Source organism: Epargyreus clarus, unplaced genomic scaffold (assembly GCF_041222505.1).
Source record: "Epargyreus clarus isolate Ecla_fem2 unplaced genomic scaffold, WU_Ecla_fem_2.2 ptg000011l, whole genome shotgun sequence".
NCBI lineage: Eukaryota > Metazoa > Arthropoda > Insecta > Lepidoptera > Hesperiidae > Epargyreus > Epargyreus clarus.
The window spans coordinates 4,514,244-4,540,893 of NW_027332219.1; the positions used below are offsets into that span (position 1 = coordinate 4,514,244).

General features: G+C 35.0%; 1 protein-coding gene across 2 annotated transcripts in view; it reads left to right on the forward strand.

The window, feature by feature from the left end:
* The window catches only part of rst (irregular chiasm C-roughest), a 130,474-nt gene that overhangs the window by 41,263 nt on the left and 62,561 nt on the right, over positions 1-26,650 (forward strand). For both annotated transcript variants that reach the window (XR_012102707.1, XM_073077789.1), the window contains exons 2-3: positions 23,638-23,986; positions 25,132-25,282. Coding sequence is in view for 1 of the 2 variants with exons in the window: in XM_073077789.1 (XP_072933890.1) it covers positions 23,834-23,986; positions 25,132-25,282 (304 nt within the window). In the remaining variant the exon portion in view is untranslated. The remainder of the gene's footprint in view (positions 1-23,637; positions 23,987-25,131; positions 25,283-26,650) is intronic.

Sequence of the window (26,650 nt, forward strand, 5' to 3'; positions counted from 1 at the left end):
CCACAATTTATAAGCATCCGTCCCCTACACTGTATCATACTATGGCCCTACTAACAACGTATAAGGTAAAATAATTATTTGCATTGAAAATATATATAATATATATGTAATCGATGAGATAAAGGCCTAGTCAGCATACTTTTAAATTATATTTTTTGCCTGGCACGTTCATAGCACGGTCATGATATGGAATGATGTATTCGACGTACTTTTATGTGACTGCTTCGTAACTCGTTTTCAACTACACGAACAAAAAAAAATATATATACCGGCCGAATTGAGAACCACCTCCTTTTTGAAGTCGGTTAAAAATACATACAAAAAGGTTTGCTTAGAGACGTGTAAAGAGATAGGTTTGAAAGCACAATCGTTAGCTGAGTGTGCAGTGCAACGTGATGCGGTGTACTGTTGTATGATACTTCCCACGTTAGTTTACTTGGAAATCGTTTAGTGCACAGCGCTAGCGGTAAAGTATCGGTTTAGTTACGAGATTTTACTTGGGTAGCTGATATACCTACATATTGTTGGAAATGTTCTCTTAGGATACTTGGATCTCTAAATGAGAAGGTAATTTCAGGCTTTTCCTCGCGATGTTTTCTGGTATCATAAAGCCTGTTTCCAATTTTTCGAAAATTTTGCGGATGTTTTTTATTCTCCTTTTTCGAGAAATTGACGTAACAAATCGAGCACGCAATTTACCTGTTCTTAAGTTACTACATATATAAATAAATATAACAAAGCTGCTCCAGATTTACGTATTATGTATCTATGATATGGATCGATTCTTCAGATGCCTTAAAGATACAGCAACGAAAAACTACTTTTATAAATAACATTATTATTAAAAAACTAATAAACACGCTATTATATCAAACTAAAAAGAAATAATTGTTGCAATCTAGTAACATTGCCATAGTCTTTTTCTAAGGCGCTCGAACACCGCTTCGAAATAATGTGACAAAATTATTAAAATCGTGTATTGTCATTGGTTCTTGATAAGTGTTCAAAATTTTTAATTCCATGCCAGTCCATTCTAATTCCAAAATTTTAGATTCCGTTATATACATAAATATATAGCTATACTAGTGGTGCCCGCGGCTTCGCCCGCATTTTAAAGAAATATTATGACATACATAAAACTGAAAATTTGTACCTGCATTGGAATGACAGTGGTGCCATCTGTCGAAAATTGGTCTTACCAACTCCCAAACCCTCGTGGGCTCTTGGACAACAACTTTGCTAAAGATCATCACTTGATCATATGCATAGTTTCCGATTCTATAACTCCTTACGAATTAAAAATTAATTAAAAAAACCTTTTCCCACGGACTAAATTGTGAATCTTAACCATTCTCAAGTCCCTTTGAACACACACAGCAAATTTCATCAAAATCAGTCCAGACGTTTAGGAGGAGTTCAGTGACATACACACGCACATAAGAAATATATATATATAAAGATACATAATAATAGGTAAAGCTAGTAAAAGCGTGGTAAAGACTGCTAATATTACCCTATTACTTTTATTAGTTGTGGAAAACGTGTTGATTGTGACAAATATGAGAGGGGTAGCGTTGAATTGGTGTAAGGGGTTGGGAAATTTCATTACTGAGGGTCAGTTCAGACATCCGTCGCCTCACTAAGGGTTGAGGGTGGAAGCTAAAATTTTATTATATTATTGACTGTAGCTGAAGCCTCGTGTATTTTTAGAAAAGTTGTTTTTAGGACGATTTGCTGATATTTTGTAGGTTTTCAGTACCCTTAGTATGAGTTTTACTTTTTTTACAAAAATTACTGTTTTGGTATTTGTGTACGTATTTGCCCATACATTTCCAATCAGCGCCCCTAGCGGGTTGTATCAGAACTGATTGGAAATGTATGGGAAATACGGAAACAAACACAAAAACAGCCATTATTGTAAAAACGTAAAAAACTCATACTAAGGGTACAGTTCCAAAAAGGTAGTAGGACGAGCTCTGCGGTTCGATTCTAAACGCATCGTCACCACAGCTATTTCTTATAACAGTAGTTTTAAACGTCTGTAATCTGATTTAAAGGTTTGGGTTTTGGTGATACCTTCGGAACACTCCAGGTTAGTCTTCAGGTTTTGCAATGCTTCTTTAGCGTTCTCATACGAGTATCTGCAACCTCTTTTGGTAGCAAAAGAGGTTGCAGATATTATACGCTTGAAATAACCGTGTCGGTAGAACATTAGCCGTCGAACAGTACTGCCACTGCACCTTCGTTTTCAAGACGTTTTAACCTACCTAATATTATAAATGCGAATGGGAGTTTGTTTGTTGCACTTTCACGCCTCAATTACTTAACCGATTGTCATGAAATTTTGTACACACATTGTCAGGGATTTAGAAAAGAACATAGGATACTTTTATCTCAAAAAAGTAGGTTCCGAGAGATAGATAAAAGCTCTGACTACGAGCGAAGTTCCGGGTAAAAGCTAGCAGTCCTAATGAATAGCAAAATTTACTAAGTAGAAATTATTTGTAATACGTTTCTGTGTTAAAAATATTTTAGTTTGCAATTTTGAGTTCAACGCTACGAGTGAAAATCTTCCGATAGTTGAATAGCATATCAATATTCTACTATAACCATCAAGGAAATATATTTATTATGGATGAAGAAATCTGAATTCAACGCACCTACGCAAAACCCACCGGCTTTCTCTAATAATACTTTAAATATAAATTAGTCTTTCCATTCAGATCAGATGGCAATAAATATCTGATTTCTGATTTCGTAATCTTCGAATTCCATAATACGCTGTTGTCTTAAATAGTTATTTTTAGGTCGCAGAACTTCAGATGGATCAAGCGATTCCAATGGAATTTAGACATTGAGTTAAAGTTTAGTATTCTTTTACGTGAAATGTTTCGGCTTGCATATATTTTGAGTTCCTGACAAAAAATGAAATTCCTTCTAAGTACATAACTTTTGTGAAACTACTTTAGTAGATTTCTGTTTTGCAATTTTTTGTGTAACTTGCTTTGCAATTTTAAAATACAGCGGCATCCGAATTAGCTGTAATTCCTACATGAAATGGGTCGCAGAAGCTTTGCCATCCCTGAGAACTAAATTCAAACCGGAACACAGCAGCGCTGTACTCTGCCCAATAGCAGGCAGAAAAAGGGACGGTGCCTCCCGTGTCGAACCACAACGGGTTCTACCACCTTAAAGGTAAATTTAATTTCAATCATACATATTATATATCTTTCTGTCCCTCGAAATTATACGACCGGTACAATTTTCCTTAAACTCATTTCGAAAATTAAGTCAAAACAAAGAATAAATAAAAGAAACTCCACGTAACAAGAACATCATTAAGTTGGTGCCTTACCTTTTGAAATTACCATTCCATACCAAACTTAATAACTTAAGACATAGAACTCAATATCCTATAGCAGGTTTGCATCTCAGTAACTTAAAGTATTTTTAACTGTGATTCAATGGCAACAAGATTTAAATTTAAATGACGTAAACACCAGCTACTTTCCAATATATTTTAAACTCTACCAGTAATATAAATAGAACTGAGAAAAGATTAGTAAAGATGATTCTGAGTTATGTATACGCGTTACATCCGTTCCCAGAAGTGTAAAAACTGGAAGGGCAAGGGTTGCTACTACTATTAACAACTCATTATGTTAAAGGAACCTTTAAACCCTTTTAAAGATGGTAGAATTAATTTGCTTCGAGTGAAGAGGTAATACCGCTATACCTTTAGCATGAAGCAGTTCCGCATTTTGGTAGAAGGGTATAGATGCCGGGTGAATTACATAGTGACCACCATCTTAGTCCTTTTTTTTCTTAAAGAAGGGGAAACCTTCAAAAGGTACCCGACATCTCTCTCTCAAAGGGATCTCCAACGGAACGCAACCGTAGTCCTCCAAGCGCGATGCCCCGATCGGGCTCTGCCCTAGGAGAGCAGTTTTCGGTCCTCCCAAACCATTTTAGTCCTAGAAATAGCTCACTGTGGTCGTGTTCACGTAAAACTGTGTTATGTATATTGTTTGAAGGGTTTGATAAGGAAGATATACATATCCGTAACTTAGTCCTCAAGGCTTGCACATCTGTGGCTAACCTCAGGTAGGAGTAGTCCTAGTGTTTCTTTTTTTTTTGTTTACGAGGGGGAAACCTTCAAAAGGTACCCGGTGTCGTGCGAGCAACGTAGGGTTATGTGGGATTCTTACCGCAATAAAAACCCCCGGTGGCCGTCGTCGGCGCTGCGTAAAGTGCTTAGGGGTCTCCAAAGGAACGCAACCGTAGCCCTCTTAGCGCGTTTCCCCGTCGGGCTTCGCCCAGGTGAGCTTGGCGCTCGCTCACTGTCTGGTGCGTACGACGGTATGCGACCACACATACCGTCGTCCTTCCCGCGGCCGCTGGCCGGACGGTTCGAGCTCCCACTCTTGCCGCCCGCATCCCCGGAAGCCCCCTTTTAGTCGCCCCTTACGACAGGCAGGGGATACCGTAGCCCTATTCTGGTCCCGAAACTACAGGGACAAGGAGTAGTCCTAGGCCTAGTCCTAGACCAAGTGTAGACTTCTACCTGGGGTTGATTATAAATGTCCATGGGCGGCAGTAGTCACTTACCATCAGGTGTACTGCATGTTTATTTACCATAACCATAATATAAAATAGCAGGCAATGAGGATTTTGGACCATATTTTTACAGCTTCTAAAATTATTTTAATGAAACGTTGGCAACCCTATTTCAACGTGTCACACGGTCATAGCGTTTGATGAGGCGTCGAATAAATTTCACGGCATATTTTTATCGTTTTTTAACCTTTAACCGTATCGATTACTGTTTGTTCAAGGAAATCAATGTCGGATAGGACGATATTTTGGTAGTTGCGAGCACATTGTTAGGATCCTTTAATTATCTTTATGCCTGAAAGATATAAAGGAAATAAAGTATAAACGAATGTTATATAAACATTAGTTAAATGTTATACTTAAATAATTAAATTAAATGTAGATATGATTATAAATTCATGGTATGTATTTAGTTAATAGTTTAGACAGGAAATTATTAATTCTAATAACATTTCAATGACATATATTAAAATAATACTGTTATTATTAAAATAAAAGTATAATAACGTTATCAATGATTCAATCGAAAGTTGTTTTTTTTAACAAGTTTCAATTTAGTTACCAATTTCAACCTAGTCCCACCGGTGGTTACATAAGTCCAAACTGAAAAGGGGTAAGGCCACTGTGCACTACGTTTCCCAAGTATAGATTCGTAGATTCGACATACCTATGAGAACATGATTAGATAATGATCTGGAATGTATGTTTATGTAATTTTCATGACGCAAGTGAATCGGAGCGATATTTTTTGCTACATAGTACGCTAATCATTTCTAAAAATTAGAGTAGCCTGGAATTTGAATGCGGGAATCCCAGTATGAAAATATGAACCTGTAATTATGTTATCTAATTATTATTATTTTTTTACAATTAAGATGGTAGAACCCTTTGTGGTTCGACTCCGGCGGCACCACCGCCACACCTATTTCTGCCTAATAACAGCAGTGTTAAACGCTGCTGTGTTCCGTTTTGAAGGGTGTGGTAAGGGAGACAGACTTTTCCGAGGCGATCCAGCTTAGTCCTCAGGGGTAGCGGCGCATCTGTAGCCGACCTCAGATAGAAATATCTAATCCTATCTGGGGTTGATTACAGATGTTCATGGGCGGCAGTAGCCACTTACCATCAGGTGGACTGTATGCTAGTCCGCTACTACTATATTATAAAAAAAAAACAATATAGGAGTAGCAGACGAGCATGTACTCCACCTGAAATAGGACTGAAATCTTCACAGAGGTTGCTCACAAATGTATTTCTAACCCAGAAGACTAATTTAGAATATAAGTCATTGTTATGTATTTACCACATCCAGGCGAAATGCTGACGGATCTACACATCAGTGTGTCACGCATTATTCTCAAAACAATGTTCGTTTCCACATAATAAGGTAATCGTTACCGTTTCGTGAACAGAAATGTTCAACTTATATAATTATGTTGAATAACCTAACAATACCTTGGTGAATAATCGATTTTGTCATTTATTCAAACAGACATAAGGTTTGAGGCTTTGTTATTATAGATTAAATATAATAACGACTTTTTGTATCCACAAGGGACATCCTATAATTAATGGGACGATAATTACGTAGAATTGTTTAAAACAATTACATTGTTACAATGGAATCGGTGATTTGATTTGCTAAAGAAAGCCATAGAATGGTCGGATTAACAGCTTAGAAGCATGACTTTGGAAAACAATTATTTAGAGAAAAACGATGTCTTTTTTCGGTGTTGTATTTTTATTGTGGATTTTTTTATAATACTTCGTAGTAATAGTAGTTTTTTTATAATATAGAAGCAGCAAACAAGCATGCAGTTCATCTGATAGTAAGTGGCTACTACTGCCTACTCAAAGATTTCTCAGATATGTAAGTTTCTTACGGTGCTTTCCTTCGCCGTTTAAGCAAGTCACAATTAATTCCTAATATTCACATAAAATTGAAAAATCCCAGGTGCATGCCTGGGATTTGAACTTCGGACTCCTCGAACAAGAGGCCGTATTTCTTAACCACTATGCTATCACCGCTTATTGATTTATGAATAACGGTAAATTTGAAGACGCCCTTACAGCTGTAGGTTCTAATGGTTTTTAATACAGCTAACGGATTGTCAATCGCAGAGGACTGATGGGGATAAACTAAATGAATGTCGATTAGATTAACGACCGATAGACCGATAGATTCGGATATCCCCTTTGACATGTATTTACCGTTTGGTGAATTTAATTGTGAAAAGGTATTGGTATAAAAATGGTTAGTAAATTAAGGGGAACAGGTTTTTGAAATATTAATTTGAATATAAAATCCTATATATCCTATAATAACTTTAAATTAGGTATTTCATTCAACGGGTACAAAGACATTACAAAAATGGATATTATTAATACAGGTATGTTTAACCACTTGTCAACCGTAGATTAACACGACAGATTTAAATAAATTGAAGCAATATGTCGATCAGCGCCCTATGTTAAAGTAATCAATCGTTCCGATGATTGATAAAAGTTACGAGTGTAGATCAACGATCGATGAACTATTTGTCCAATATCTGCTCTAATATATAATATAATTCCTTGTAGAATTAATTAATAATAATAATCATCATCATTTATTTCAGACAATATAGACAAAGATACAAAAGTATAATTGAATACAGAGGTCCATATCATATATACCTTACAGACTACTAATATATACTTATAACTAAATCACGTATTTGCGGCGACGTGAGACGCGCGTCTGGTGACTTCCGGGGGTGCTCTCCTGCCGCGGTACTTCCGGAACACAACTCCCTTCGGCCACAGGTTCTGTTTCAGGAAGGTCGCTAGATGCTCGGTTAATAAAACGTTAATCAATTCTACTAGGTAGGGCAAAGTTAAGGTCAAAGGATATGTTATATTAATATAGGTACTATATTTAAAAAGTAAATTAGGAATGATTATCGTTTAAAAACTAAAAACCACGCTAAAATCGCACAAGGAAATTCGTTAATCCTTATTCCTGACGATCCTAATGAGGTGAATGAGATAAAATTATTAAAATGGTGTATTGTCATCGGTTCTTCATAAGTGTTTAAAGTTTTAAATTAATCGGACCGTTCAAAGTGGGTAAAAATCGAGTTCAAAGATTCCGATACATACATACAGGTCAAGGTAATAAAAGCGTGATAAAAATAAAACATCAGTAAGAAGGTGTTTACCTTCTTACTGATGTTTTATTTATAATTTCAAAAGAATTAACCCAATACCCAAATCTGGAAGATTTTTCATAATGAGCGCCATAAATGATACAGGTTTAAGACTATTGCTAACGTTGTCAACCGTAGATTAACACAGGAAACTGACGTGGATGAAGCGATCGTATGTGTTGATTAGATTAACGACGTTGATAGACTGTTGATTCGAATTCGATAGCAGATACTACGATTTGATAATTTATCGTGGAAACAGTGGTTAATATGTCATAAAAATTAAGTGTCTACTGAGGCTAAAACAATTTTGGTATGAGAATTAAATTTTCTGTTTAGTTAATTGCTTGGAGATAGTTAGGAATTTTAGTATTTAACGATCCACGTGGTACACAGTACAGAATGTCCCAGGTTCTGTCCTCGGCCACGCAGATATCAGAATTAGGTTCCTCATCTCTTTCTGGTTGTGTATTTCTTTTTGTTTCTCATTTTTCTTGAGTGCATATATTCGGATTTCTAGTGATAAAACATTTGATGGATTCTAACCATATGAGGTGTCGTTAGATTAATTTAAACTATGGTAGTATCATAGGCTATTTTTAAGCAGTCGGGTAAGTTTTATAAAATTTCTCTAGGATACAATGTATTTCCTAATACAAAGTTAGGAGCCGTTCATAATACGTATTGCTAACGGGTTGTCAACCGTAGATTAACACAGGGAACTGACGTGGATGAAGCGATCGTATGTGTTGATTATATTAACGACGTTGATATACTGTTGATTCAAATTCGATAGCAGATACTACGATTTGATAATTTATATCGAGGAAACAGTGGTTAAAATTTCATAAAATTTAATAGTGACTATTTGCTACTAAGGCTTAAAACAGTTTTAGTATGAGAATAAAATGTTCTTTCTAGTTAATTGCCTGGAGATAAAGTTAGGATTTTTAGTATTTAACGATCCGTGGTGTAAATCCAATTTCCCGAGTTATATCCTCGGTCAAGCAGATATCTAAATGCCGTTTACTTTCCGTCTTTCTACTTATGGATTTCTTTTGTTTGTTCGTTTTTGTAGCGCTAAAAAATTCGCATTTCTAGTAATAAAGTAATTAACAAGTGTTTTTATACGACTGCGGAGAGTAAAGTTTTTGGAGCTTATGTGTGTTTCCATTCCTTGACACGCTCTGCAGCCTAAACTCTTCATGGACTTTAACACATGAGGTATCGTTGGATTCGTCTAATTTTTGGTACTATTATAGGCTTGAAGCAGTTGGTTTCGTTGGATTCGTCTAATTTTTGGTAGTATTAAAAGGCTATTTTTAAGTAGCTGGTTTATTGTTCTTATAATATTTGTCTACTTTATGCAACGTGTTTCCTAAATACAAAGTTAGGAGCCGTTCATAATACGTATTGGTAACGGGTTGTCAAACGCAGATTAACACCAGGGGACTGACATGGATGAAGCGGCCGAATGTGTCGATTAGATTAACGACGCTGATAGATTGTTGATCCAGATCAAAGCTGGGTTATATAAACCCTATATATCCAGGGTAATGTTCATTTTGACAGTTTAAAGAGATTCTGTTGGTCATTATGAATATTGCATGTTATGAGTGTGTCGGTTTCATGTTACGCACATGAAACCGATATTATTAACCGATTTATAATAAGAAAAAATGTTACTTTGAAGGTGAAATATAATTGTAAAATATTTGGCCACATACGACGTACAAAACCCACCTTATGAGAGTTCCATAACCAGAGAGAGTGGGTTTTGTACCGTCAAGTTTTCATACGGAACCTTTGGTGTGCAAATTCGACTCCCACTTGGACAATTATTTTTATATTAGATTGGCAGATAATTCAAATCATCATCATCAACCTATTACTGTCCCACTGCTGAGCACGGGTCTCATCTCAGAATGAGAAGGATTAGTCCATAGTCCGCTGCGCTGGCCAAGTGTGTATTGGTCACATACCATTAAGATTATTTTTTTATAAATCTTTCAGGTGTGCAGGTTATATCGTGATGTTTTTCTTTACCGTTTAAGCAAATGAAAATTAATTTCTAATACGCACATAACTTTGAAAAATCGGAGGTGCATGCAGACATGGTTCGACGTTCAAATACTGCTCGGTAGTTTCACGCCACTGTTCAATACCATGAAATGTTTATGACCTAATATTTTAAATAATTCGAAAGAGGACGTTTTGTTATCCCTGAATTTTAATTACGTAATGTGAATAAAACATAAATTAAAATAAATGACGGGTTACATAAAGAAATAAAGTAAACATGATCAGTCATGAAGATGATATCAGTTCTATACGGATGAATAAGCATTTTATCAGATCAGTACCCACTCTAGCTCAGAATTTAATGAGCTGACCACCGGCTAATTAGTTGACGCTATTAAAATAGTTAATGAAGTTATCTACTCTGTCGATCAGTGAGGACAGCTAACGAATGAAGTGATGATTGAAAAATTGGAGAGGCAGCTCATGGTGGGCAGCTTTCTTCAAGTTATACTACAAGTTTTTTTTTACTTATCCTGTTAGTTCATAGGCATGCGATGACCAAATATTGTAACTTAATTTTAAGCCTAACTGATTTTGCCGAAATTTTGCATACATGTATGTATGGTGTGGGTAACGATTTGTGATTCGTTTAGTGACCTTACTTTTATCAAATATTAATCACTTTGATATTGGTATCAAATGAAAAAAACTAATAAAGTTTGTTTTTATTTAGATATCTAAATGATGCATTTAGATTTCTGTTTCGGGGTCTGGGTGTTTGTGTATTTGTCTTTGTGTGTGCATGGCACACACGACACAGGGAATCCTAGTGTGGGGCTGTGAGTGTAGAAAGCGTTTATTTATTTATCTTATTTTTTAATGAAATGTAATTCCTTCTCAGTTTGTAGTATTTAAGTTCAATTATTTTTTTCAGTAACTACTTTATTAAAATCAAATAGACCGTTCGCTACTTTAATATTATAAAAAATGAATAAATTTTAACAATTTCGACATCTTCATAATACAATTCACACTTCGTCATAAAACCCGTTTATCGCTTATCAATTATCTTAGTTAAGTATGTGTGCGTGACAGTAGTTCATAAATATATGTTCATATAACCGTTAACTTGGCGGTAGTAAAATTGAGAGTAGGAGCTCGTGAGAAAATAATACAAGCCTACATTTACTATTATACGTATGTATTACTTTCGACGACTCACGTTACGGAGTGGCTACTATCCCGGTTTGACACGCAGATGGTCCCAGGTTCGATCCCAATATCTAAATGGTAAATTTAGATTTATGTTCTGTGTCTGGGTGTTTGTGTGTTTTATACTGATTGTTCATAATTGAACAATCAGTAAATAAATTAAAATATTAAAATTAATTCTCTCTTGCTTAAACGGTGAAGGAAAATATCGAAAGGAAATCTGTACGCCTGAGCTTCTGAATCCAATCTGTGTTAAGCCAGCATTATGATATACGAGTAGGTATGGAGTATGGACTAGACCTCTCACTCTAAAAAAAGAACAGTGCTCAGCAATGGGACAGTGACGAGTTGACAACAATTTATTTAGTCTTATTCTGTTATATTCTTTATCGAAATGTTTGAAGATATTTTAATTAGGCTATCGTCATAGTTCTTGGAATAAAACAATATTCTCAAATATTCGCACCGATGACGAATAATGTTCCTAGAATGAACAACGCCTCGTATGCCACAAAATGACTTTTTAATAAGCTCAGAGAATTTTCTGAATCAATTAACATACAAGAGTAAAATCAAATTAAAGGCTGCTTTTCCCTAATAAATCATATCTCATTTCATTTGGTATTTTAAATTTAAGCCTAACATTGTTCTCTAATCTTTGAGTATATTATACATTTGTACATACTTCATTAGTAGAGATGCGCCGAATATTCGTTTGGTATTCGGTATTCGGCGTATTCGGCATCTTTTTTGCTATTTGTATTCGGCCGAATTATTCGGTTTTGGTGCGGAATATATTCGGTTTGAGTATTTCTATTTTCTTGTGTACCCGACATGGTACAGGATTACAACACAAAACTTCTTATGTAAGATTTATGTTACGTATATTATAAGTCAAACTCAAATCCTATGAAGAATGTGTCGAATATAGCTAATAAAATAAAGCAATTAAACTTCAAATCAACCTTTATTTTGAAACCTTAAGTCAACACATTTATTACTGAATCTATAGTTAGTATAGTCAACATTTATTTTAAAACTTAAATAAGTATTTATTTTTAAATCTCTAATCAACATTTTAAAGTGTTAATGAATACACATAACTGACAAATGGTAAACCGAATAATTCGGCTGAATATTCGGTTCGGTAAAAGTTAAACCGAATATTATTCGATATTCGGTGAAACCACTATTCGGCGCATCTCTATTCATTAGCATCATAATTATTATATAGTAAAATTTCACTAACATCGATCGTAAAAAATAAAATCATCATAAACAAAAAAAATCTAGATGAAGTTATCTTCATAATTATATTCCTATTCCTATTACTCTAAGGATCTGGATAAAACCAGTAATCAGCTTCAAATATTTTATTCCATAATTAACTAGTAAACCCGATCCCATTTGATCCGATAATACATCAAAAGGCAAACCCGATCTTACCAATCAGTTCAGAACATTACTATAAAACATGTAGAATGCACTCTGTTTCCGGAATCCGAATCGGATGTCAATGTTTAAATTTAGAACGTCAGAGCAACCGTTTCGTTGATCGGTTGTTAAACAACCGTCTCGCGTTTAAATTGTTGTTTTGTGTTAAAGATTGTTTAGACTTAAGTAAAATTAATATATGAACTTAAATTAATTGCTATTATTAATGTTAGGAAATCGATAATTACATACATTTCATGATACATCATTAAATGCTTTGTTTATTTACAATTGTATTAATTATTGACTATAACATGTTGCAAATTATGTTGCAATTAATTGTATGGTTAACCTAGACTAAGAAACACTAGATTTGCATACCTTAAAGGTAAAATAACAACTATCGTCACAATAAAATGTGCAAATAAAAATATATTGTGTTCTAAATAATGTCCATATTACTGTTCGTGTTTAAGTTTTAATGGGAAGATAAATATTTTTCGAAATTCGAATACAGAGAGTATATTGTTGTGTATCAATCGTTTTAGCTGCAAAATAGCTCTCTCGAGAGCGCTTAAGCCAATGGTTCAGCTATCGGTTACAATGGATTAATTTACAGTATTTTTTATTGCTTAAACTTCATTAATTTGTTTCATTGAGCTCAAAATATACTAACTTTGTAAAGTATGTGCATAGTTTTTAGATTAAATTATTTAATTCTGTTTCGACTATTGGTAACAGTGGATTAATTTTCAGTATTTTATATTGTTCAAAGTTAATTTGCTTTATTGAATTCAAAGTTCAAATATATGTCAATAATAAATTATAAATTCTTCAAAAAAGGTGCAAAAAGAGCTCTCCTTCAAAGCCGGCGATGCATTGGCGACTCCTCTGGTGTTGCAAATGTCCATAGGCGACGTTGACTACTTTCCATCAGGTAGCACGTCTGCTTTATTGTCAGGTTCAAATATAAAAAAAAAAAAAAAAAAAAAAAAAAAAATAACTCACTTGATAGTATTTTATTACGTCAAAAAATACGAAATACGATGACCATTCACTTAGTATGTTATACTAAGTTATGTTACCATAGATACTATACGATACATACCGTACTAAACGTTAAGCTTTACTATTGGAGGATCTTATTTGCTTCTACGTATATGTAATATCTACAAAAAACGAGATAACTATTACAATCAATTATTTACTATTTATATGTATTAAATTCACTAAAACAATGTTAAGATTTTAACATGATAAATTATTATTTGCTTCTAAACGATATCTGGGGAAAAGAGACAAAACAAATACCATCCAATGAACTTTTTACTATCTATATTTAAAAGTTAGTTAAACAATGTTAAAATTAAGTGGCGCCGGCCCATGAGTCAGCCGCTTACGAGGGGGTAGGTTAAAAATATCCACAATGGTTCGAAATGCACCGTTCATTCAGTGGCGCGCGACGGGTTGGTTTGAATCATCGTGGATTTCAGATAGTTGAGGGTTAACTCTCAGTTGGCTTGTGTGAAGTGTAGAAATAATTTAAATTCGGAGTACTTTTTGGTGTTTTATTGGTAAGTTCGCTTTTTAAATTTGTTCGTTTTAGGGTTAACTTTTAATGTGAATAAGTTCTTTTATATTATATTTTTATTTGTTTTACTTTTAGTAGTTATTGAATATAAGACCTTATTACAATAGACGAGAGTTTAAAACTAAGTATATGGAAATAGCGACTGGTGGAAACGCCCTTATATGAGTTCGAATATTTTTTTGTAAAAGTTTAATTTCAAAACTTATAATAATTTTAAAAACTTATAATTGTTTTAATCCTAGAAGAACCTTTGTGTTTCAAATTCAAATGCATCTGCCACATCTATTTCTGCTTAATAACTAAAGTTTTTGGCGCTTTTAAATCTTTGGCGAAAGTTTTAAGTATGTGGTAAGGAAGATATAAATAGGAATGCGAGGCGTTTCAACGTAGTCTTCAGGGGTAGTTACGCATTTATCACCGGTGTACGGTAGTACTTTAATCTTACTGGAGGTAGATTAAGTAGTGATAGTCCAGTGGTTAAAAGCGGACTCTCAATCAAGGAGTCCGAGGTTCAAATACCAGGCACGTTTAATTCAAAGTTATGCACACACACCTTTGAAAGTTATGTGCGCAAATATATATAAGCGCACAGTTATGTGCGTATTATAAATTAATACGTGATTTGACGGTGAAGGAAAACATCATGAGGAAACTTGCATATTGAAATATCTTAAAAAAAGTTGTCAAAGGTATGTGAATGGTAGACTTCACATACCTTTGACAACTTTTTTTACGCACTTAGCCAGTGCGGTGGGCTACGACCTAATCCTTGTCATTCGGAGAGGAGACCCGTGCCCAACAGTGGAACAGTGATGGGTTGATGATGATGATAATAATAAATAAATAAATAAAACTAAATTAATTAAAGAAATGCTTATAACTTGGTATAACAAAACATGGTTAATACTAAACATTTCTTTGTATATTTTCTTTTTATGCAGTGATTGGTGCCATCCTAGTAAGCATTTAAAACTGCCTGTAGCAAGAGGCTCCGTTCTTCCATATCTCTAATCGTTGTTAACATAAAATGTTGAAGCTATAATCATATAGTAGGGTTACAAACATTTAAGATAGAGAAAAGTTTTACATAAATATTTTCTATCGCTTTACGTCTGTTGAAATAAAAAGAGATTCAGTTTCATTGTAATTTAAAGTTTTAATCCAATTTATTATTTTTTGTTTAAAGTTTCTGCTTAACAGCATGTGAATTTCAAGCATTTTGTTTATCTGATAGATATATATAGACTGCACGTTCGTTTGCTACTCATTAACTACGCTCGTTTGTCAGTTCTATTTCATATAAAATAAGCAATTAATTTAATTTACCAGCATTATTTCAAACTGTTACCGTAATCGCATTTGCTAAATATTTCATACAAACTTTGAACTATGCCAAGTTTTGAACTAATCTTCAAACACATCTTATGTGGCCAGTAACCATAGTTTCAAGTTGAATTCATGTTACCATAGGTTTGATTATAACCCACTAACATACGTGTCCCATATCTGAAAGGAACACGCAAGCACACTTGTGTAAGGTTAACGTTTGAGTAACAGCGAGTAACGTAAAATATATTTTTATTATTATCTAAGATATGGAAAGAAAACAGATTAAATTTTATATTTAATTTTATTTTATTATGTAATAATTGTAAGTTTCTCAGTAAGCGATTTTTGGAAAATCTTTTGAGAAAATAAATGTCTTACCCGTAAAAAGATTAAATAAATAATAGTTATTATCAAATAGCCATTCAGGAGGTAATTGTACAAAGAATACTGTGAAAAGAAAACACAAAAAACAGAAAAGGATTTTAGGCGTGTTTAGTAAATATACAAATCTTTATATTATGAGGTTTATTATTCATTCATTTTTTCGTGGTCGAACAAATAAAAGAGTTCGAATTTCTTATTTTTTTATTAACCGACTTCAGAAAAGGAGTCTGTATTCGGCCGCGATTTTCTCAGAAACTATTGATCCAATTTGCATGGAGTTTTAGTTATTTGATTATTTTATTACTGCGATCGTCGCTTATCGCTTACATCCTGCAGTCAGACAACACAAGCATATGTCCAAGCTAGCATGCAAGGTGGTCACGAAAATGTTGGTCTTTGTAAATTAAGGCCTCATGTTTCAAGTATTTATTTGTGGAATGTGTTATAAATTAAAGCAAGGCAAACTCTTGATCCAGTTAGGGTTTCCTAACTACTTTATATATGCCTGAACTATATGAGCAAAGTGTACAATATAAGTTTTTATACTATAGAAAAATTAGGTTTTGTACGTCATCAACCCATTATTGTCACTGCTGGACACGGGTTTCCTCTCAGAATGAGAAGGATTAGGACATAGTCCAGCGGGCTGGCCAAGTCGAATTGGCAGACTTCATATACCTTTAATGGAACGGAATATTACATATTTTCGTTACTCCATTTATTTTTTGCTTACCTGCAATATTTAACAAGTCGAAATAAGTTATACTTACCATATCGGACTAACATGCCGAGTTCGAGATTCGATCCTCGGCCAAACAAACATTTAAATCACAAATTTAAATTTCCATTCTGAGTCTGGGTATTTGTGTAGGTACATGTCAGTTGATGGCACCCTTGTCACAATCAATCCTAAAGCTGTAGGACAAAGCATTATCCATTTAATCATACTAAAGTAGATAATAAATCTATTTAGCAATAACCTTTTCAAGTGCACCATGACTCGCTAGAACTATCTACGAACTGTTTACCTAATCTCCATAATCCTATTAGCTGAAGACTAAGCTGAGATCAGCTTAACGAGAATAGCCAGCTAAACATTATTGTTACCGTAGATCTAACAATGGATAGACATGTCTGAGAAAATTTGGTGAATCTGTATTGTTGACTAATTTTAATGAAAACGTTTTCTTCATTTATAATCGGCTGCTGCATTTCGTATATGGTGGAAATTGGGATGCTTCAACTTATAAAGGTAAATACATAAGAACCCAAACTGCAAACAGTAAAGTTATTTCTGGATATCTGTTTGACTGGGGCTTGGTTGCTAAAAAAATGCTTTTTACAGTCATCCATACCAGGATACCCTGAGCAACAGGTGCCATGGATATTTGAATATCTCTCTGGCTTGAGATCGTATCCGGCACCCTCTGATCGTATTTGAACCAGTGTGCGGTTCGCTAAGCCACGTGGGTCATTATCCCATTACTGTCCCGGTTTTGGGCTAAAATCTCATGTCAGATTCAGAAAATTTTAGGCCATAACCTACCGCGCTGGGTGGATTTAGATTTTAGTCCGTGGTTTAAAATTCGAACTCAAAATGTTTAACCATCTTATCTTTCTATACTAATATTATAAAGAGGAAATCTTTGTTTGTTTGATTGTAATGAATAGGCTCAAAAACTACTGGACCGATTTTAAAAATTCTTTCACCATTCGAAAGCTACATTATCTACGAGTAACATAGGGCTATATTTTATATGAAATATACTTGATAAATAGATTTTGAGGCGGTACAAAGTTTGCCGGGTCAGCTAGTTAAAAAATAAAAAAAAACAAATGCTAGCCCCACAAATACTGGCCACGTCTATTCGTGCTGTAGTCTATAGCAATTACTGTTAGGTTATAATTGACTTACTGTCACATTGCCTCAACTAGAGCTAATAGGAGAACTATTACTGAGATTATAAGCAATGATGCATCTGACTTATTGGATGAAGGACTTGTGTTACAATGTGCAAACAACCAATATGTAAAGGTAATATTTATGTCCCTGCAAAAATTAGTAGCCATCTATAATATTTTTTAGAAAGATAAAGGTGGTACAATCCTCTGTGGTGCGACTCCGGAGACACCACAAAACTTATTTCTGCCTAATAACAGCAGTGTTAAGCGCTGCTGTGTTCTGGTTTGAAGGGCGTGGTCAGACTTTTCCGAAGCGTTTCAGATTGTCTAATCTCTCGAGGGTAGAGACGCATGGAAATAGGAGTCTGGTCTTGTCTTGTATAGATGTTTATGGGCGGCAGTAGCTACTTAACATCAGATGGATTACATCCTCGTCTGTTTTTCTTATATAATGTAGCAAGTAAATAGTGCTTGACTTATGAGGCAACCATTTTAGTTGTCCGTAGTGGCTACGCATCTGTGAACCACTTTAGGTAGAACCTCATTTTAAATGAAGTTGCTTGCACACTAACCAACTTCACATAGAACAGGGGTTTCACCTGATGCCGGTCACATGTGTGATCTATCTGGCATCTACGTAACATTTATCAAATATGAGCGGTGTAACACGTCGGTCTGTTACCGTATTGATGTTGTTTTTTTATAATATAGGAGTAGCAGACGAGAATGCAGTTGAGTGATGGTAAGTGGTTACTACAGCCCATGGACATCTGTAATCAACCCCAGATAGGATTAGATATTCCTACCTGAGATCGGGCACGGATGCGCTGCTACCACTGAGGACTTAGCTGGAACGCCTCGGAAAAGTATGTCTCCCTTACCACACCCTTCGTAACGGAACACAGCAGCGCCTAACAATGCTGTTATTAGGCAGAAATAGGTGTGGCGGTGGTGCCGCCGGAGTCGAACCACAAAGGGTTCTACCACCTTGTAGAGACACCATGCGACTCGTTTCGTTAAGGTGTCCGTCTCGCTCATCGCTTATCGCTCATGGTGGAACAGCTTAAACCCATTGCCATTTGAGTGATCCCTGCATTACCTCTGATTGACATGCGCGTATGATAATTGGATCTGTATCTTAATTATCGCTTTTCCCATCCGGTGAATTATCTTAATAAGTGCATTCGATCTAATGACTCGTAATTACGATTTTACTTAAGAAATATTTTGATTAATGTAAGCAAAAGAAAATGCAAAGTGAATTGGATGTGAATCACTTTTAGTAAATAGTAAAACCTTTTATGTGAGTGGTTTCGTATAAATGGAATACAGCGCCATCTATTATGGCGGAATAGAAATTTAATTAAAAAGGTGTAAAACTATAATAGGCATTACACTATTTTTATGGTTTACAGTTATTCTTACATTACTCATCCTATTTTAATTACGTAATGCTATATCCCATGTTACACACCTCTGATTTTTCAAAGTTGTGTGCGTATTAGAAATTGATTATCGCTTGCTAAACGGTAAAGGAAAACATCGTGAGGAAACCTGCATACCTGAGCGATTTATTAAAAAAAAACTCAAAGGTATGTGAAGTCTACCAATACGCACTTGGCCAGCGCGGTGGACTATGGCCTAATCCTGCTCATTATGAGAGGGGACCCGTGCCCAGCAGTGGGACAGTAATGGGTTGCTGATGATGATGATGATAACTCATGTTGGCTGGTTCTTTGGACGCAGTTGTTCATATTGTTACATGTTTTTCCTTATAATTATTAGCTAGGTTCGAAACATATTTTTGAAATAAACAAAAGTCGAAAATATGTCACAACTTACTTTTAACATTTGCGTGAAATATTTCAAATTAAAAAAAATACATTTATTATTTTTGCCTGCAGTACCGTTATATTATTTTTATTATTATTTACTTAGGTACCTACTTGCGATATACAGAGTGATAAAAAATTAAAAGGTCTCAAAATAGTTTTCTTAAATTTTTGATACTCAGTTACATTGATGGAACATCATTAAAATACCCTTAGTTTATTCCATATTTATTATTATGAACAGATAAGCATTTTATGAGCAAAACACTAAAACTTTCGACACCTTTGAGATAATTATATTTAAGTTCCCACTAATTAGTTATTTCTATGACTATTTTTATGAGCCTGTAATAAAAAGACACAAATTAAATAATTTATTCGGTGTTAATTTCCTGTGTAATTATACTGCCGTTATTTTATTTTACTTTAAATAATGTACCGTATGGTTATAAATACTTTTTTATAATGTACTAAACGAGCATGTTGTTCATCTGATGGTAAGTGGCTACTGCCTTCCACCAATTACTTTACTAATTTTGTTTTTAATAATATAGTCTGCTGGCTCAAGATTTCTTCACAATTATAGAAACAGAGATCGATCTGGTATCTTGGTCATATTATACATCTTATAGTAAAACTCCTGATACCCATAACACAAGTTAAATCTTACTGTATATAGTTTAGTGAACTCTGGTACAAAATGGGTACCAGAGTTCACTATACTTATGGTATTTTAGTAATTATGTCATCATTCTATATACTGCATTATCTGTATGTACAATTTTATTGGCCATTAAACTATTATTATTAAACTATTTATAGATATTCGTAATATACCGCAGATATAGAGAAATATCGATATCTTATTTAAAAATCTGATCGGTCGAGAATTGAACCCGAAACTTTCCTATTCTTAATGAAATTGAAACAGCAAATGTATTGCCTTTATAATGCAGAAATAAGTGTGACACTGGTGCCTTTACTCGAATCGCGAAGATATCTACATCAAAACTTATATAGCTAATATGATTAACACCCAATTTCGAAAAATAACGAAGTAATAAAAATATAACCAGGAAATATTAAAAGTTATAGCAGCTTTAATAACGACTTAAGCTGGATTAAACCATAACTACTATTTTATACTTATACCCTACAGTACACCTATTTTACTGCTTCATAATTAGGTTGTTCGATTTTTATGTTATGTTAAGTAATATTTATTACGGGATATATAAATATAGCTTAATTGGTAGATATTCCGTGTTTTACGATTTTAGTTAGGTATAGGTTGTGTTATGAAAGTAGTATACATACGGTATGAAGTTCAGTGTGACCGGAGACCCTATAAAAAGAAAGAAAGTAAGAAAGAAAATACTTTATTCAGGAATATTGCAACAAACAGTACAATTGCAAATAGACAAAATAAATAAACAAGCTGCACGGTTATAAAACTGGTTAATAATAAATAAGACAATCAATTTAAAAAAGAATCCTTATCAAAATTTAGGAGTAAAAAAAATACAATACATAACTCAACTTCTTTTTTGTTTATTACACAATAAATGAGTTTATTATAAATGAACATACTGCCAGTTGAGTCTTTAAATTTTTGTGTAAGTCCTATCGAAATGAGTTCGGCTCTTTAAGATAATTTCGCCCAAAGTTAAAAATATTATAACGTTCAATTGGCCATAGTGGTTATTGCCTTTTCTTCTTATTTTGTTTACGAGGGGGAAACTTTCAAAAGGTACCCGGTGCCGTGGGAGTGACGCAAGGTTTTGTTGGATTCTTACCGCTCTACACCTCCGTTGGCCGTCCTGGGCGCTGCGTAGAGGGCTCCAGGATCTAGGAAATACAACCGGAGTCCTCTTATCGCCTTGTCCCGCCTGGCTCCACCCAGGTGAGCTTGGCGCTCGCCACACCGTCTGGTGCGTACGACGGTATGTGTGGTCGACACATACCCTCGTCCTTTATGTTGCGCATAAAACATAAAAGTTGCGTGTAAAACATACTGCATCCGTCCCTGGAATTGCGTGCATTCTCAGAATTTGGTGGATTCACTGCCGTACGTCTAGATTTAAGGATACATGTGGATTAGAAATTAAATTAATCTCACGAATTTTATCTTAAAGTCACTTGCTTTGAAATCTTGAGCGATAATATCTTAAATCAATGATAAAATTAGATGAAAAAGATGTCAATTAAAACTTTTGAATGACATTTGGATTAGTTCTGTAAGATAAATCTGACTAGTTTCCAAACTCGATAAAATCTAGACTTTGTACGCTTGAAGCGTAGGTATTAATAACTTAAAATGACTGGAACATAATAAAATTAAAGAATGGGTCTGACTGTTAGATGAAAGCGATAATTTTACGGTGGAGGGTAATGATTTTCGAGTATGTATTTATTATATTAATACTTGGCACGCTATAAAGCTCAAACGGCTTCACGGATTTTAACATATGAGGTGTCGTTGGATTCATCTAAATTGTGAGTGACATAGACATATAGAGTCTATGTTAAGCAATTTTCTTATAAATGATTTTAGACTAAAATTATTGCGGAATTGAGCCATTTTACTATGTAACCGGTACTCACGATATGCCGATTTTTTTTTATTTTATCACCAACCCATTACTGTCCCACTGCTGGGCACGGGTCTCCTCTCAGAGTGAGAACCATTAGGCCATAGTCCACCGCGCTGGCCAAGTGCGTATTGGTAGACTTCACATACCTTTGAGATTATTTTTTATAAATCTCTCAGGTATGCAGGTTTCCTCACGATGTTTTCCTTCACCGTTTATCAAGTGATAATTAATTTCTAATACGCACATAACTTTAAAAATCAGAGGTGCGTGCCTGAGATTTGAACCTCGGACCCCTCGATCGAGAGGCCGAGTTTCTTAACCACTAGGCTATCCCTGCTTTCTTATTTTATTATACTATTTTAGTACTAAATAATGTCTTGTTAACATCCAGATGTTATCTTGTTACGTTATGATGGAATGTTAATGCTAATGGACATCTGTAATCAACCCCAAATAGGATTATATATGTCTGCCTGAGGTCGGCCACAGATGTGCCGCTACCCCTGAGGACTAAGCTGGAACGCCTCGAAAAAGTATGTCTCCCTTACCAAACCCTTCAAAACCGAACACAGCAGCGCCTAACACTGCTGTTATAAGGCAGAAATAGGTGTGGCGGTGGTGCCGCCGAAGTCAAACCACAAGGGGTTCACCACCTTCTAAATCCGTTGCCTTGAAGACTAAGTTGGAACGCCTCTCTCGCCTCTGAATGGCCCTTTAGTACTTAAAATGATAAACATAAACCTATCATTTTTATGATAGTAAATTCCATAAAGGTAAAAGGTACTAAAGTATTTACGATCTCATACATTAGGGCTCACATTTAAGGGCTACTCTGTAGAATTGTTGACTCGTCCAAAGTTTCGGATATTTTTACGGATTATTTGTCATAGATATTTCTGGTAGATTTTGTGAAGGACAAATATTATAAAAGTCATGTATAACCATGTATAAAGGTTCGGCTGTAATCTTAAAAAATCTTCCAAATTAAGCATTTACATTTACTGTCTCCAATTATTATTTAAGTAAAAAGCGGCTTTAGTCCATCGGGCTTGTCAAGTGTGGAATGGTTGACTGCACAGTGCATCCTCTGAAATCGTTAACACGAAAGTTCTAAAAAAATCTGAAGGATGTGTGAAGTCTTTCTATTTGCACTTGGCCAGCGCGGTGGACTATGGCCTAAATCCCTCTCACTCTGAAAGGAGTGGAACAGTATTAGTGTGCTCGAGACTAGAGAATTTGAGGACCTTATGTTTATAACAAATTCTTAATACATACAACCACCAAAAATCAGCGGTACCTGGGATTCAAACCCTGAACTTCAGTACAAATTTAAGCTACTATGTTATATATAATATATAACATATATAAATTTAATTTTAAATTTAATAGAAACTATTATTATATTTATGCTTCTGCCGGAACCAAAGTTTCATTGACGGATATACAAAATAGACGCCGTATTTAAATTTAAAAAACGATCCATCCCTATCATTACCACCTTTCAAACCCCAATTAACCACCCCTATTTTTTGTTTCAGATCAAAGGAGACGCCGATAAATCAAACAAACAATTAATCATTCGTCTAAAACCTTAAAATAGTTTTAAAGATGGCGTTCATTTTCGAACGTTCAAAAATAGAACGCTAACAAAAGGAAGTCCGACTTCCGGTACGATGTGAATGGTTAAAATAGAAACGGAAATACCAATGGGTTTTAGGAAGTAGCATAGACAAAATGTTGAGTTACAGATGTAGATTAAAAATAAGTAGGTGTGTTCAACCTTTGTTCTTGCTTTTACGGACTTGGGAGTGTGTTGTGCTGTGCTGTGTTTTCGGTGTGAGCGCGGGTTACCATGAGCAGAAATTCGCAATGGAGCCACAGGATCAGGTAATCAACTTTTATTAATATATGATTTAAATAATTAAGCTTTAAGATCTATAAGTAAGTAGTAAGTGGCTATTACCACCCTTTGATGTCTGTATTTTTATAATAGTAGTAGCAGACGAGCAGTCTGATGCTAAGTGGCTACTGCCGCTCATGGACATCTGTAACCGACCTTGAATGAGGTAAGATCCCACCTGACGCCAGAGATGCGCCATTGCCTTGAGATGCGATTGGTCCAAGCTGCAGTGCCTTGGAAAATATCTCCCTTCAAACCAGAACACAGCAGCGCTTAACACTGCTTTTATTAGGCAGGAATAGGTGTGGCGGTAGTACTGCCGAAGTCGAACCACAGAGGGTTCATCTGATGTTTGATGTGCCCTATCACACAAGATATTATATTTCTTGGTTATGTATGTGACACACATATGTTATGTATGTGACGCACACATATGTAATAATTGCGAAGAATTAACATGAAAAGATTTAAATTCTACCAAAATGTGGAGAAAACTAAAAACTAGTAGCATTTATTCAAATCGTTCTATTTAGTAACAAATTCTTTCTCGAATGTTCAGAGTCGAACGAATTTTATAGAAATTTCTAGAAATATTAAAATCGTAGGCAGAAACAGCAATTTGCTCGCCGGTTGACGTCTTTTGTGTCTATTTATTGTATTCCTGAATCATTCGGATTGCTGGAATAAATATTTTTAGTTTCAAGAAAACTTATCTTCCTTAAATGCAAGTTTAAATCAGAATCATTGAGTTTATCTCTTTTTGTTTGATTGCGGAGGCTAATATTGTTTGAGCGTATGTATGTATGTCTCAACCTTTGGCAAGTGCCAATATGGCCTACTCCATTCTCTCATAAACGAGACCGATGCCTAAAAATTAGAAAATACCCCTGTGGCGGAGCGGTCACCATACCGGTCTGGCGTGCAGTGTCCCGGGTTCAATCCACGGCCAGATATATAGCTAAATGGTGAATTCATATTTCTGTTTCTGGATGTGGGTATACACACACTATACATGTGTTACCATGGCACCCACAACACAGGGAATCTTGTCGTGTGTGACTGTGAATGTAGACAGCGTCTATTTTATAATAGGATTATAATGATGATGATTCAAAGAGATTTTATCTTACAGACTGCTGTAATAGGGTCAAGAGTGACCCTACCGTGTCGCGTGGAGAACAAAGCAGGGCAACTGCAGTGGACGAAGGACGACTTCGGTCTCGGACTGCACCGAGACCTGAGTGGCTACGACCGCTACAAGATGATAGGGAGTGATGAAGAAGGTAGGCTTGTTTTATATACTCGTTAAAATCTATAAATAAGAATGTGGGTAGTATATACAAAAGTACACGCGAGTGTAGGTAGATTTGTTTTGAGTACATACGTCACAACTGTCACGAATGAGTGAGTCGGTGTTCGACCGTCGAACTAGACGGACGTGTCGCTGCGTTGGCTAATTAAATAGTATAGACATTACAATTGGCATATATAAATTAGTTTTAAGTTCTGGTACAACATCGCTTACTAGATAGACTTTTAAAAGATAAATATTTATAATCGCAAGCATAGTTCAATTAATTAACTGTTAATAATTTTAAATATATTAGTAAAGAGCTAATGGGATGTTGTATTGACAATCAGTGTTTTTACAAATGGAATAAGATGTGAAATACCGCTAATTATAACGGCGAAGGAAAACTACGTAAGAAAACCTACTCGCCTGAGAGTTCTATTAAAAATATCAAAGTGTGTGAAGACTACCAATATTCACTTGGCCAACGTGGTTAACTATGGCAAATACAACTCAAAGAGAAGGCTGGTTCCCAGAAGTGGAAATATAATATTGATGACGTAAGGTCAAATTAAAAAAGTTCCTAGTAGAAATTGGAAATTATAACAGGTTGATCTATTTATTTCAGCAATGCATTTAGCGACTTTAAGTAGACTTACCTTTGGAACTTTGTCTAACTAATATAAAGTGGACTACATACTATAAAGTTTAAGTACCAAACACGATTACATAAGATGATGTTTGTATAGTTAGTGGACAGCGCAAAGTCCTCTTAATACTGAGTAGGGACAGTGACCTTTCAAGCCCCGAAGTGTAAACCTCTTAGAGTTCGCCTGTAGTTCTAACATAAACTTCCTTTGAACATTTTGATTGAAATAATTTCTGGAACATGTATTATCCACCTATATGGAAAATGCAGTCTGCAGGTTTTTTATATTATTGAAGTAGAAAACGTATATGTAGTCCTCTTGATTATTATTCTTGGTAATTCATTGTTGACCATGGACATTTGTACCTAACTTCGTATTGAATAGGGTTCCATCTGAAGCTGATCACAGATGTTGCTATTTCTGAGTACTATGATAAGTCGCCTCATAGATCTTTTAGTTTTTATAATAATGAAGTAGAAAACAAGCATGCAGTCCAGCTAGCTGATTGTAAGTGGCTACTGCCGTCCATGGATATCTGTAATCAATTAAGATTAGATTAGATTCCTACGTGAGGTTGACCACAAAGGTGTTGCTACACCTGAGGACTAAGCTAAAACGCTTCGAATAAGTATTTCTCTCATACCACACACTTCAAAACGGAACCCAGCAGGGCTTAACATTGCTGCAATGGGAAAATAAAATAGCGGTGG